The sequence below is a fragment of the Euprymna scolopes genome, chromosome 46 (assembly GCF_053919585.1).
Source record: "Euprymna scolopes isolate OS-2025 chromosome 46, ASM5391958v1, whole genome shotgun sequence".
Taxonomy (NCBI): Eukaryota; Metazoa; Mollusca; class Cephalopoda; order Sepiida; family Sepiolidae; genus Euprymna; species Euprymna scolopes.
In genome coordinates, this window is record NC_136527.1 from 97040175 (window position 1) to 97055908 (window position 15734).

The window sequence follows — 15734 nt, forward strand, 5'->3', positions numbered from 1 at the left end:
CCTGACACATTCATATTTAAACCAATAACAGCCGACCACTAATGCGTGGGCGGACAACAAGAAAAGATGGCTGCCGCATGTGGAATTTCTCACAGGTTGTTTGGAGACCTGGATAGAAAGTACCAGTAAAGAATCCGTTCTTGACAATCAGCCTGACAGGTGCAAGGCCAGGAACTTGCCTTGTACCTGTCAAACAGGTATCCTACCTGGGTATTACCTAGGAGGTTCACCCTCCCAGGCCTTGCCGCCTGGCTTTTGGGTGGGGACAGTTTCTTGCTTTTTGCTTAAGGCGCCCCTACGGAATAGTGCTAATGGGATCCCGAGGCAATTTTTGCTAGGCCAGAGTGCCCCTCCTTTAGGGGCTCTGGCTTGATATCCCCCACTTTCTGACCTTGTGCCACATCTTGTGGGGGTGGGCAGCAAGTCAATATCTGCCCTCTAATTATATAAAAAATATTGCAACACATTCTCAACGGAACAACACGCCCCCCCCACCTCGGGGAGGCACCTTTGTGGCCTTCGGGCCAAGATCAAAGTGTAGTATCTGTTCCGGCAAATGCTGCAATCAAAGACCATTGCCCTTGCGGCAATCTTCTGGTCCATGTAGGGGCAACCCTACATGGGCCAGCTGGCAAATCACTATCCAGCTCCCATTTCCCACCTCTCGGAAGTTGGTCCCCTTTTCCCCTCCCCCTGTCTCTCAACATTAAAAAACGGCCTTGTGCCTAATTTGCTCAGTGGAGAAGCAAATAAATACAACATTCACAACGGAATTATTTATTTTCTTTCAGCCTGTCCGAATTAGTGTTGGTTATTTTAAAGCAAAGATCCCTGACCAATACGAAGTAGGCAAATTCCTTCCTTTCATCTATGACACGGATTCAGCCCACTTTTATGGGATCCCTTCATACGAATACCCTGGATTAGTTAAGGTTTGTAAATTTGTAACGTTTTATATATTTTTTGAACGTTTTGTAAATTTTTGCAACGTTTTATACATCATTGCAACATTTTCTATATTTTTGTAATTTTGTAACATTTTATATATTTTTGTAACGTTTGTAATATTTTTTTTGCAACGTTTTATATTTTATTGTAATTTTGCAACATTTTATATATTTTTGTAACGTTTTATATATTTTTGTAACGTTTGTAAAACCCCCACCCAATATTTTCTGCTGATGAGGACACTTTGTTTCAAAAAACTATATAATAAAATTATTGTCCAAGACTTATTGTCTATCCCAATAAAAACATCGTTTCTGAAATTATCAATCATCTTACTCTATATCGATCGTACAATTTATTGATTTTGTTTGTTCTTCCTTGTGAAACCGATTTTTAATTTTGATTACAAATTATCAATCATCTTACTCAATATTAAAATAGTTCTAGAATATATATGCCTATCGAACTTATTATATATCTACATTACAACGAACACTGTTTTCTTTTATTTTATTTTAATTACATTAGTGAATGTATTAATACATTAAAATATACTCTGCTCTTCAGACTGTTGTTCTAATCCCCTTAATATATACCCCACAACACGAGTCAGAGATGTCTCGTGTTGCAGGGTTCGAATCGTTCGACTGGTGTTAATCGTGACACCCTGCACTTTAGATTTCCGAAAGGATGAAGCACTAGTGTCTATAGGTATTCAATTATTATAGTAATATATATATATATATATATATATATATATATATATATATATATATATATACACACACACACACACACATATATATACATATATATATATAGGATATATAGGGAGATAATTTTAAGAAAATCATACACAAGGAAATGAAAAAACTAGGCCTAAAAGTAGACGTATTAGCTAACATAAAAATAACAAACTTCCTGGACGTCACGTTAAATTTAGATAAAAACACATATGAACCCTATTTAAAAGATAACGCTAATCTAATATACGTAAACCCTAAGTCCAATCACCCACCATCAATTATAGAACAGATTCCTAACTCGATCGTAAGTAGACTCAGCAATAACTCAAGCGATGAAAATGCATTTAACAGGTCAACCAATATTTATGAAACATCCCTAAAAAATAGTGGATAAAAAAATATTGATAGCAAATATAAGCAACAAAACACCAATAACTATAATAAAATTAAAAATAGAAGAAAAAGAAATATAATCTGGTATATGGCACCATACAATCAAATGTTAAAAACAAAACTTGGCAAGAAATTTGTAGATCTTATCGAAAAGAACTTTCCCGCAACCAACCCCTTACACAAAATTTTCAATAAAAATACCCTAAAGTTATCCTACCGCTGCTGCGAAAATTTAGAGACGATAATTAAAGCACATAATAACAAAATATTAAATAAATGCTATGAAAACAACAAAATAAACGATAAAAAAGTGCACACCATGACAAAAATAAAACTAACACAAAAAACACATATGTAACTAACAGAAATAATAATAATAATAATAATAATAATAATAATAATAATAATAATAATAATAAACCAACTCCGGACAACAACAACCATACCAGAAATAAAAATAAAAATACTAATAACGAACAAGACAAATGCAACTGTAGATACTGCACACTTTGCCAACTACAAAATAAATGTCTAACCAAAAGCATAGTTTACCAGGCAACAATATTTGTGAAAGAAAACCTGAATAACAAGAAATATTACGTAGGTATGACTTCCTTAGATTTCAAAACTCGATATTATGACCACAAAAGTACATTTAATAATAAAAAATATTGTATGAAAACAACGCTAACTAAAAACTCAATAGAAGGTCCGTATATAAAACGCGAGACCACAAAATTCTCGCATAAGCCTGAAGAATCCTAGAGTGGATGAAACGCGGAATATTCAGTGTAGCTTAATCGCCATGTATATTTTATAACTTACTATATATATATATATATATATATATATATATATATGCCCACCAATTATATATGAAAAACTATGATATCTATTAACCCAAAAACTAACTCTAAGTCCGGGTGGCAATATGAAAAAAATGAAAGTTACATTTAATATCAAATCGATTTATGACCCTTTGTTCATCGTAATAGACTTTTATCTATTCTTTTTCTTCTAAACTCAACAGGTGGCGCTACACGATGGACCTGTTATTGATCCCGACAGACGAGACCAAGTTGAAAATGATTGGGCCATCAAAACATGCAGTGAATTTGTGAAAGATGTCTTTCCTGGATTAGAACCAGACCCTTGTATTGTTGAGCATTGTATATATACGGTGAGTGAGTGCAATTATTTAACCATGTTTAGTATAAGTAAATTAATGGAAGGTGAGTGGATAGTTAAGGCCACCATACAGGGTTTTATCTTTTCTAGAGGGCGACGATGCCGTTAAGTTCAAGTTAGAAATGGTTGATTTTACTGATTTAGATGACAATAAGAATATAGGAGTGTGAAAAATTTGTTGATCATCATTCAATCCCGAGCAACGTTGGGTCACCCTATATATATATATATATATATATATATATATATATATATATATATAATTTTCCTCACTATGTATCTTTGATTTTTTCCAATAAGTTCCTCCTTTTACCATCTCCAACAGAAAACCCCGGACGAGTATTTTGTATTAGACACGCACCTAGTAGGGTCTCCTTAATTTTAATTAGTGTATGCAGTAGTGCTCTGGAGGCTTCCTGAGTTTTTATTTCTTTCACTCATTACTTAAAAAAAATGTTTTCTCAAGACAATAAAAGACAATAAAATTGCAAAATCACTTTTTATTTTGAAAATTGTTTCATCTTACCCTTCAAGGACCAACGGGAAGACTAGTACACACACACACACACACACATACACACACACGCACACATACACACACATACCCTTCAAGGACCAACGGGAAGACTAGTACACACACACACATACACACACACGCACACACACACGCACACATACACACACACGCACACATACACATACACACACATACACATACACCCACACACATACACACACATACACATGCACACGCACATACACATACACACACATACACACACGCACACACACATACACACACACGCATACACACATACACACATACACACACATACACACATACACACATACACATACACACACATACACACACACATACACACATACACACACACATACACATACACACATACACATACACACATACACACACATACACACATACACGTACACACACACACACGCACACACACACACACACACACACACACACACACACACACACACACACACACACACACACACACACACACACATATATATATATATAATTCGGGTGTATCTCTTGACTATGTATCTTTGATTTTTTTCCAACAACTCCCTCTTTTCACTATCTCCAACAGAAAACTCCCGATGAGCATTTTGTATTAGACAAACACCCTCTTCATCCAAATTTGATCATAGGAGCTGGATTTTCAGGTAATTATTATCATTACATGTTTCTATTAAAAAAAAAAAGATTAACCTACTTTTGAAAATGTGCTCCTGCTATTACTGGTAAGCTAATGAATGTTATATCTAAGTCCATTGTTTTTAGCGATCACGTGTTCATATATATATATTTTTTATTTACACACAAAGCTGCACCCGGCCACGCGTTGCTGTGGCTCAGTTTGTTAAAATGGAACACATTCCCCATAAAAAAATGCATTTTTTATTGTTTATTTATTTTATTATTTTTGCAATTTTTTTTATCAATAAAAGTTGTTTTTTCCCCAAGAAAAGGTGAATTATTTACCATAAATTGTTAGGTGAAAGTTTTTTGTTTTTCAGAAAAACTTGCACTTTTTTTTTTAAAAGAAAGTTGGCAGTAAACATTTCTTTTTGAAAACAGAATTTTTATCATGAAAAGAAAAAATGAATGCTTTATATGAACACCGTAAATAGTTAGGTGAAAGTAGAGAAAAGTTAAAATTTTTTTTCAAAGAATGTACAATTTTTTTTTGTCAATAGATGTTAAGAAAATAAACAGAAAAAATGCTCCCATCAATAATTAACTATGAAAAAAAATAAATAAAAGGTTGATTTAGTGTTTCAACATTTGAACAACGCTCGGCTGAATCCAGTGATTGCCGGTCGAACCCTAAACTAATTGGAATCCAAGGGAGGGGGTTAAATTCTGCATGAGTACCATTCTTTTTAATTTTGTCTTTTGTTCAATTTTTTGTGTGGGCTTTTAGCGATTGCAAACTAACAAATTTAACCAAAATGTAAAAAATTCAACAATTGAATAATTTTGCTCAGCTTCTAATACAAATCCTAGTAAATCAATCCCTCTTATAGGGAAGGACGGAACCAAATTATTGTCAGTATGTTAGGGAGAGGTTATATATATATATATATATATATATATATATATATATATATATATATAATATATACATTTACAATATTTTAAGCAGATTTTTATGGGTTGCTCGTTAACTTACGATAAAACTTACGAAGTATGCACTTGTTTACGATTGTTGTAAAAATGGAATGGAAATTTAAATTTCGCTCCGTTTTAATCTTTTTTTTAATTGTGCTTCTCCTAAAAACAAATATAGTCAAAAGAATAACATTCAACAATTGTACTTTATATATAAAACACGAAATATATATATATATATATATATATATATATATATATATATATATATATATATATTAACGAAAGAGAAATGATTCCATTTTTAAACGAAAAATGTCAGTTTGGTATATAAAAGTTCCGTTTAGTAATGTCACGTGATGGCACGCGGCGTGAAATAATTGTCCTCAAATAAAAAAAATTCCCCATCCGTACAAGGAAAAACACCTATTTATTATAGCAAAATTCAGTCTGATGTTATAATTAAAAAGAGATATGTAAAAACACACATGGGTACAGTAAACATATTATACTAAAATGTCGAACCAGTCATTCCAGTGGTTATTTAGACTATTAATTACGAACGAACCAAGAGTTAAATTTATATATATATATATATATATATATATATATATATATATATATATATATATATATATATATATATATATATATATATGAAACTGTCATCTTCTGTAGTGTGTTATCGAGTCACACAACTTCTTTCTTAAGGAAAAAAGGTTAGGGGTAATTAACATATATATATATATATATATATATATATATATATATATATATATATATATATATATATATTCCAGTGGTTATTTAGACTATTAATTACGAACGAACCAAGAGTTAAATTTATATATATATATATATATATATATATATATATATATATATATATAGATAGATAGATAGATATGAAGCTGTCATCTTAAACGAAAAATTTCAGTTTGGTATATAAAAGTTCCGTTTAGTAATGCCACGTGATGGCACGTTTTTTAAGGAATAATCCTATGAGTAAAATTTGACTATTTTTTAACTATGGTAACACACGTTCATCCAGGTACAAGGCTACACACCTAACGTGAATGTGTGGTTTTTATGTCCTTTTGTTCATCCGTAGTTCAACACAAGGAGAAAGATTACTTCTGGTTTTTCGAAAAATGCTTCCATGATCGCACGTTTTTCAAATAGTTGTTTAAAAAATTATTTTATTTAAAAAAAATTGGAATTTAAAATATAAATATGGAAAAATTTTTAACAATAAAGAATGGAACTACACATTGAGTTTTTTTTTTTTTTTTTTTTAGATAAGTGATTTTTTGGAATTTATATCGATTTTTTATACTTGAAGGAAGAAAAATTTCGTTGATTTTCTTCAAATCTTTTTTAAAGAAAGCCGATTAAAAAAAATTGCATAATTTGCTATTAAACCTGTTATTTTTTTTAAAAGTTGCTCTTTGCTCCTTTAATTGAAAAAACAAATAGGGTTTGAATTACATTTTTTAAGCAGTTATAAGCTTGTAAAAATAGGAGGTCGAATTATTCAATTTTTTTTTCACGCATTCTAAAATCGGTTTCTGACATTACTATCACTGCATGTATGTAGACATATTGTTGTTATTTTTATATAATGATACGATGATGTAAAAACATGGACGATACATTCGAAGAAATTCGGAAGGCACATCTACCGAAGGGTTTGTATCAATGACGCAAAAACAAATAAAGTGTTTCAATATCAATTGCAAATTCCAACATAGAGCAAAGGGGAGATAACTCTAACTTTTATGAAATTAAATTTAAACTTTAGAGTTACTCCCCTTGCATTGCAGACCTTATTTGTTTTTGGTATTATTATTATTATTATTATTATTATTATTATTATTATTATTATTATTATTATTTATTTATTTATTTATTTATTTACTTTTTTCTTTTTTAACGGAACTGATTTTTTTTTTTATAAAATTATACACATATTTGTTGGATCTTCCGGGTTTGTATTACTGTACACATAGATTCAAAAAAGTGGTAAAAAAACAACTAACAAATAAATGTTACCAAAGGCAAGATAAGTTACTTTTCTACCTAACTGGAAAAAAGGGTTTTTAGTGGTTTTACTCACTTTAAAATGTGTAATCGGTTCGAAAATCATACAATGTTTATCGATATATTTGAAAAAGGAGAATGGCAGTGTGTGCTTGCTGTTGAATACGGTAAGTTTGGGAAAATGAGTTCAAACTAAATAATTACACAAAATGTTGTTAGAAATTCACCGAATATATGTCCGACTGAATGACTTTAATCGTCGTAGTAGTAGGAATAATTGCGGTCATCTAGTTTAAATAGAAACGGAAAATTACCTCCCTTTTGAACTAACCTGTGTCTTACGATCGTTTCCATCAAGTTGTATTTTTTATTTTCTTTAATAAATAATTTTCTACCTTATCGATTTTCGTAATTTTTTTATATCATCATCTTAAAAAATACGAGGAATACGTAGATACGATTCTTTTCATATGAAATTCAGTAATACGATTTCAGAAACTTCGCCCCAATAGTGTAGAAGCGCCAAACTGTCATATGAAAGAATAAAAAAAAGATGAACGAATTTCTAAATTAAATAGGGTTATCTCCCTCAGTCCATGGCGTATTTTAGAAGAGCGGCAAGAAATTCAGAGATCACATCGTCCGAAGCCTAGTTGTTGGTGAAAATTACTTTTTTTGTTTTATCAAATTCAGACTGAACTTTTTTTTTTTTTTTTTTTTTTTTTTTTTGCCAGGCTAATATTTATGTATTTATTTACGTTGTATTTTTTAGTATTTATAGATTTTTAATGAGAGTTTTCTTTCTTAGAACTATTTTCGCTAGAGTTATCTCCCTTGGCTACATCTTTCTATTATTACGAATTTTAATCTACATATGTCTATTAGTTAATCTCTACCTTGTGTCTAGTTTTTACCATTCGCTGGTAACACACACACACACACACACACACACACACACACACACACACACACACACACACACACACATCTATGATTGATGATTACAATTTACTGTGGTTTGGTTCATTAAAAAAAAATTACTGACATTCATTTGAGAGTAAAGTCAGACACAACGTCGGTTTTGCAAAAATGATACTCTGAATGGGACAAAAGAAAATGCCTCGGTTGAGAAGGATTTCCCCTCTGACGGAAAACAGAAGATATTACTGCACTTTAATACTGGCCCAAAAAACTCCCACTTTTCTCTCTTTCTTTTCCTCTTTTTTCGTTCTCTCTTTTTATCTTTTTTTATGAATCAATTTTCACCCCAAACAAAGCACAGTGCCACTTTGAAGTAGAGGGCCACTATCCGAGGCATAAGTTGTAAGGGAATTATGAAGAGAAATGAGTAGCAAGATGTTTGTTCACATTACACTTGAACTTCTGCATATCAGTACAGTTGGGAAAGCAGAATCCGGAAGGGAGTTCCAAAGTCTTGCAGTTCTGGGGAAGAAACTATTGGAGTAAAAGGCTTTCTTACACCTAGGGATCTCTACTGTAAAGGGGTGGGACTTAGTTGTTTTTCGGGTTTGTCGGAGGTAGTCACGTCGAGGAGGTACAAGTGCTTGTAGTTCATCAGAGCATTCACTATTAAAGTATTTGTAGAAAAGGCAGAGGGATGAAACATTTCGTCGATTGGACAGAGGCTGAAGCCTAGATGAAAGTTCAGGACCTATCAGGTTGGCGACTCTCTTTTGAACCCTGTCCAGGAGTGAGAGAAAACCAGCAGATGCACCAGCCCAAATGTGACAACAGTACTCCATACATGGGCGAATGGTGGCCTTATAGAGGTACAGGATAATTTCAGGCGTAAGTCTTTTTCCAGCACGGTAGAGAGAGCCCACCTTTTTTGCAACAGCCTTGGCAATGCTCTCAATGTATCTATTCCAGCTCATGTTCCCTGTAAATGTTAGGCTTAGGAGTTTATGAAAGTACTTTCAGGTAATGTGTTCTTGGCCATTGCTATTGGTGGTAGAGAAGGTTTCTTGTAACTATTGAAGGAAACAAGTTTAGTCTTGGCAGCATTGAATGTGACCATCCATTTTTGTTCCCATTCCACTAGAGATTGGAAGTCATTCTCTAGTGTTTCTGTTATTTCCTTAGATGTGTGTTCATTTGTTTTCCCTTTGTGCCTGTTATAGAGAGTGGTGTCATAAGCAAATATACCCATCTCCGAAACAATTTAATCAGGGAGGTCATTTATGAATATCAGGAATAATAAAGGTCCAAGGATAGACCCCTGAGGTACTTCCGCATTTATATGATATTGTTTAGATGTACGACTGCATTTAAATTTAGGCACAGATATAGAGTGGGGGAAATCGTTTATCGTGGTTGTAGGTAGTCGAGTGTTTCTTTTTCTTGTGAAAGTTTGACAAGAGGGAATTATAGAGTGAAGAAAAATGTGATTTGAATGCGACCGACTGTTGAAGGTTCTCCCAAACTGATTTTCTCGACCAGGTCTTAGAAGAATTTCAAAGTTAACACTGGCGTACAACATTCACGTTTTTAAAGTTTGGAAATAAGTTCTCTAATGGTGCCTTTCTCGATATTTTTATTCTCTCTTGCAGGTCATGGTTTTAAGCTTGCGCCCATTGTTGGAAAGATCCTTGGAAATTTAGCGATGGGGAAAGCGTCCACATACGACCTTTCTCAATTCAGAATCGACCGGTTTCAGCGGAAAGCCTCTCTTTGAGAACAACGAAGGAAAACACAGAAAGGGTGCTAAATATGCTGGAAATCCCGGGGATGCGTGTCGCCTGGAAACATGAAATAAATATTAAAAAAAAACAAAAAAAAAAACAAAAAACAAGTGATTGAATAATTTGCATATGAGGAACCACATCGATTAATATTAATAAAGAAGCGACAGTATATTCCATACATCATTTTTATTCCCGCATCTTTTCTCAAATTAAAACATTCGTCTTAAAAAAATCAATATTTGATTCTGAGTAGCCATTTTATTGTATTATCGTTCGTTGTTTTTTTGAAAGAAAATGTAATTCGAATTCATTTCTTTTCATTGAATGTTTTGTTGGTTTTAATTACATTTGTGCGTGAGTGTTGCAACCAAAATGTCGTTTATATTTTCCATACATACCAACTCTATTGAGTGTATGTTTTTTTGTTTTTGTTTTGTTTTACTTATGAAAGAGAGGATACTATTATATAAAACAAAGTTTTGTCTCGGCACGTGTGTGTGTGTGTGTGTGAGAAAGAGAGAGAGAGACAGAGAGAGAGAGAGAGAGAGAAAGAGAGAGAGAGAGAAAGAGTTCCCTCTGAATTTCAAAACGACAGGGTCAGCGTCAGGTGGCAGAGACAGAGACTTTGAAAAAGCACATGTTATGTGGCACAGCTTTGCTAAGCACATATGTGTACGAAAAGACTTTTGAAAGATAATGAAATGCGTTGGACAAAACCACGAATAATGCATTTCATTTGCGTTAGTGTTGGGACGATTAATAATATGTGCCACTTTTCTGATGCCAAAACGATTCTTTTAATTATGTTTTTATTTGATATCTTCCGCTGCTGGTAATACTGATAAAATAATCAATATTTATTGATTTTAAACTATAGTTTATTCCCATATCATGTTTTTTCATTACGTTTAAGAAAATATCTGCACATTTAACATGCTAGTCTTTAGAGATTTATAAATAATCGGAATCAGTAATTGCACTGGAATCGGGAAAATATAGGAATTATCCTATCACTAATTTGCACTTAAAAAATTGCTGGGTCGGATTTTTATTTATTTCATTTTATTTTATTTTTTTTGTTCGTTTGCGATGGTACCAAACAACGTGTGGGTCTGCGATGTTTGAAATGTAACGAGCTGTAATCGATTTACAGAGCACGTGCGCCGTACACACACACACACACACACACACACACACACACACACACACACACACACACATATATATATAAACTTAATTAAGACTGATTTCTTTGTGAATAGAATATTAATTTACATTGATTCATTATAATTCTACTTTATAAATCAACTTTCTACTTGCTGAATTTTCGTCATTTTTGGATATATTACTATTTTCGACATGAAAATTAACTACGTATAGAGGTTGGTGGTGCTTTCTTCTCATATACACCGAGACGTCGGTCTCATGACAGTCATTTCGGTCTTGTTATAACTTAAGTCTCAACACTAATTTTGTTCTGAAGTAAATAAACGTTTTAAAATAAGTAAAAACAAAAATTTCGTAGATTCTTGAAGGAAGACAACTCTGACTGTTTGGAATTATCTCCCTTCCTTGTTTAGGACCACTGAAGAAGTATACTGGCCCTGATGAGTTTTAGTCTAGCAACACTTAAGAACTGTGATACAACGGAACGGTCTGTCTGTGGGCAGTGTCAGAAATTTCGTGAAAATAGTGAATAATTACCCCATCTTTCCAAGCTTATAAGATTAATAATTTATAAATTAATTATTTACTTTTTAATAGACATTTCAAAAATGAGAGGCGTGAATTATTCGACCCCCTGTCTTTCCAAGCTTATAACGCCTCGAAAAAATGTAATTCAAGCCCTAATTTTTCTTTCAATTAAAGGAGCAAGGACCAAGGTTTCATTAAAAAAAAAAACAAAAAAAAAAAACAATGTGTTTTTTTTTTTTTTAAAAAAAGGTTTTAAACTTCGGACTTTACAGGTAAATTTCTAAAAAAAGGGATTTTTTGTTTTAAATTTGAATATGTTATTTATTGACCTTTTCTCTTCAATTTGTGATATATAAAACTATTAAACATAAATTAATTATTTACTTTTTAAGAGAAACTTGAAAATGTGTGACACTTACACAAATGGGGGGGGGCGTGAATATAAAAAAAAACGTTTGTCTAAAATATTATATTCGGTTCATTGTGAAAAATTTCTAAGTCCAAACAAGAGGGGATGTAGGTATAGATAGGTGACAATCTTATAGACCAAGGCATCTCAGCGTGTATTCAAGTGAAAAATTTCTAAGTCCAAACAACAGGGGCTGTAGGTATATATAAGTGACAATCTTATAGACCAAGGCATCTCAGCGTGTATTCAAGTGAAAAATTTCTAAGTCCAAACAAGAGGGGATGTAGGTATAGATAGGTGACAATCTTATAGACCAAGGCATCTCAGCGTGTATTTAATTGAAAAATTTCTAAGTCCATACAAGAGGGGATGTAGGTATAGATAGGTGACAATCTTATAGACCAAGGCATCTCAGCGTGTATTCAAGTGAAATATTTCTAAGTCCAAACAACAGGGGCTGTAGGTATATATAAGTGACAATCTTATAGACCAAGGCATCTCAGCGTGTATTCAAGTGAAAAATTTCTAAGTCCAAACAAGAGGGGATGTAGGTATAGATAGGTGACAATCTTATAGACCAAGGCATCTCAGCGTGTATTCAAGTGAAAAATTTCTTAGTCCAAACAAGAGGGGATGTAGGTATAGATAGGTGACAATCTTATAGACCAAGGCATCTCAGCGTGTATTCAAGTGAAAAATTTCTAAGTCCAAACAACAGGGGCTGTAGGTATATATAAGTGACAATCTTATAGACCAAGGCATCTCAGCGTGTATTCAAGTGAAAAATTTCTAAGTCCAAACAACAGGGGATGTAGGTATAGATAGGTGGACAATCTTATAGACCAAGGCATCTCAGCGTGTATTCAAGTGAAAAATTTCTTAGTCCAAACAAGAGGGGATGTAGGTATAGATAGGTGACAATCTTATAGACCAAGGCATCTCAGCGTGTATTCAAGTGAAAAATTTCTAAGTCCAAACAACAGGGGCTGTAGGTATATATAAGTGACAATCTTATAGACCAAGGCATCTCAGCGTGTATTCAAGTGAAAAATTTCTAAGTCCAAACAACAGGGGATGTAGGTATAGATAGGTGACAATCTTATAGACCAAGGCATCTCAGCGTGTATTTAATTGAAAAATTTCTAAGTCCAAACAAGAGGGGATGTAGGTATAGATAGGTGACAATCTTATAGACCAAGGCATCTCAGCGTGTATTTAATTGAAAAATTTCTAAGTCCAAACAACAGGGGATGTAGGTATAGATAGGTGACAATCTTATAGACCAAGGCATCTCAGCGTGTATTCAAGTGAAAAATTTCTAAGTCCAAACAAGAGGGGATGTAGGTATAGATAGGTGACAATCTTATAGACCAAGGCATCTCAGCGTGTATTCAAGTGAAAAATTTCTAAGTCCAAACAACAGGGGATGTAGGTATATATAAGTGACAATCTTATAGACCAAGGCATCTCAGCGTGTATTCAAGTGAAGAATTTCTAAGTCCAAACAAGAGGGGATGTAGGTATAGATAGGTGACAATCTTATAGACCAAGGCATCTCAGCGTGTATTCAATTGAAAAATTTCTAAGTCCAAACAAGAGGGGATGTAGGTATAGATAGGTGACAATCTTATAGACCAAGGCATCTCAGCGTGTATTCAAGTGAAAAATTTCTAAGTCCAAACAAGAGGGGATGTAGGTATAGATAGGTGACAATCTTATAGACCAAGGCATCTCAGCGTGTATTCAATTGAAAAATTTCTAAGTCCAAACAAGAATGGATGTAGGTATAGATAGGTGACAATCTTATAGACCAAGGCATCTCAGCGTGCATTCAAGTGAAAAATTTCTAAGTCCAAACAAGAGGGGATGTAGGTATAGATAGGTGACAATCTTATAGACCAAGGCATCTCAGCGTGTATTCAATTTAAAAATTTCTAAGTCCAAACAAGAGGGGATGTAGGTATTGATAGAGTGCAATCTTATAGACCAAGGCATCTCAGCGTGTATTCAAGTGAAGAATTTCTAAGTCCAAACAAGAGGGGTTGTAGGTATAGATAGGTGACAATCTTATAGACCAAGGCATCTCAGCGTGTATTCAAGTGAAAAATTTCTAAGTCCAAACAAGAGGGGATGTAGGTATAGATAGGTGACAATCTTGTAGACCAAGGCATCTCAGCGTGTATTCAAGTGAAAAATTTCTAAGTCCAAACAAGAGGGGATGTAGGTATAGATAGGTGACAATCTTGTAGACCAAAGCATCTCAGAGTGTATTCAATTGAAAAAATTCTAAGTCCAAACAAGAGGGGATGTAGGTATAGATAGGTGACAATCTTATAGACCAAAGCATCTCAGAGTGTATTCAATTGAAAAATTTCTAAGTCCAAAAAAGAGGGGATGTAGGTATAGATAGGTGACAATCTTATAGACCAAGGCATCTCAGCGTGTATTCAATTGAAAAATTTCTAAGTCCAAACAAGAGGGGATGTAGGTATAGATAGGTGACAATCTTATAGACCAAAGCATCTCAGAGTGTATTCAATTGAAAAATTTCTAAGTCCAAACAACAGGGGATGTAGGTATAGATAGGTGACAATCTTATAGACCAAGGCATCTCAGCGTGTATTCAATTGAAAAAATTCTAAGTCCAAACAAGAGCGGATGTAGGTATAGATAGGTGACAATCTTGTAGACCAAAGCATCTCAGAGTGTATTCAATTGAAAAAATTCTAAGTCCAAACAAGAGGGGATGTAGGTATAGATAGGTGACAATCTTGTAGACCAAAGCATCTCAGAGTGTATTCAATTGAAAAAATTCTGAGTCAAAACAAGAGGGGATGTAGGTATAGATAGGTGACAATCTTGTAGACCAAAGCATCTCAGAGTGTATTCAATTGAAAAAATTCTAAGTCCAAACAACAGGGGATGTAGGTATAGATAGGTGACAATCTTGTAGACCAAAGCATCTCAGAGTGTATTCAATTGAAAAAATTCTAAGTCCAAACAAAAGGGGATGTAGGTATAGATAGGTGACAATCTTATAGACCAAAGCATCTCAGAGTGTATTCAATTGAAAAATTTCTAAGTCCAAACAAGAGGGGATGTAGGTATAGATAGGTGACAATCTTGTAGACCAAAGCATCTCAGAGTGTATTCAATTGAATAAATTCTAAGTCCAAACAAGAGGGATGTAGGTATAGATAGGTGACAATCTTATAGACCAAGGCATCTCAGCGTGTATTCAAGTGAAAAATTTCTAAGTCCAAACAAGAGGGGATGTAGGTATAGATAGGTGACAATCTTATAGACCAAAGCATCTCAGAGTGTATTCAATTGAAAAATTTCTAAGTCCAAACAAGAGGGATGTAGGTATAGATAGGTGACAATCTTGTAGACCAAAGCATCTCAGAGTGTATTCAATTGAAAAATTTCTAAGTCCAAACAAGAGGGGATGTAGGTATAGA

The 15734-nt window shown here is 33.4% G+C and overlaps 1 protein-coding gene across 1 annotated transcript in view; it reads left to right on the forward strand.

Moving 5' to 3' along the window:
• LOC145270187 (peroxisomal sarcosine oxidase-like) overlaps positions 1–10085 on the forward strand; it is an 18650-nt gene extending 8565 nt beyond the window's left edge. The window contains exons 5-7 of the mRNA XM_080125816.1: positions 792–932; positions 3118–3267; positions 10035–10085. Of these exons, the coding sequence (XP_079981942.1) occupies positions 792–932; positions 3118–3267; positions 10035–10085 (342 nt within the window). The remainder of the gene's footprint in view (positions 1–791; positions 933–3117; positions 3268–10034) is intronic.
• The last annotated feature ends 5649 nt before the right edge of the window (positions 10086–15734 follow it).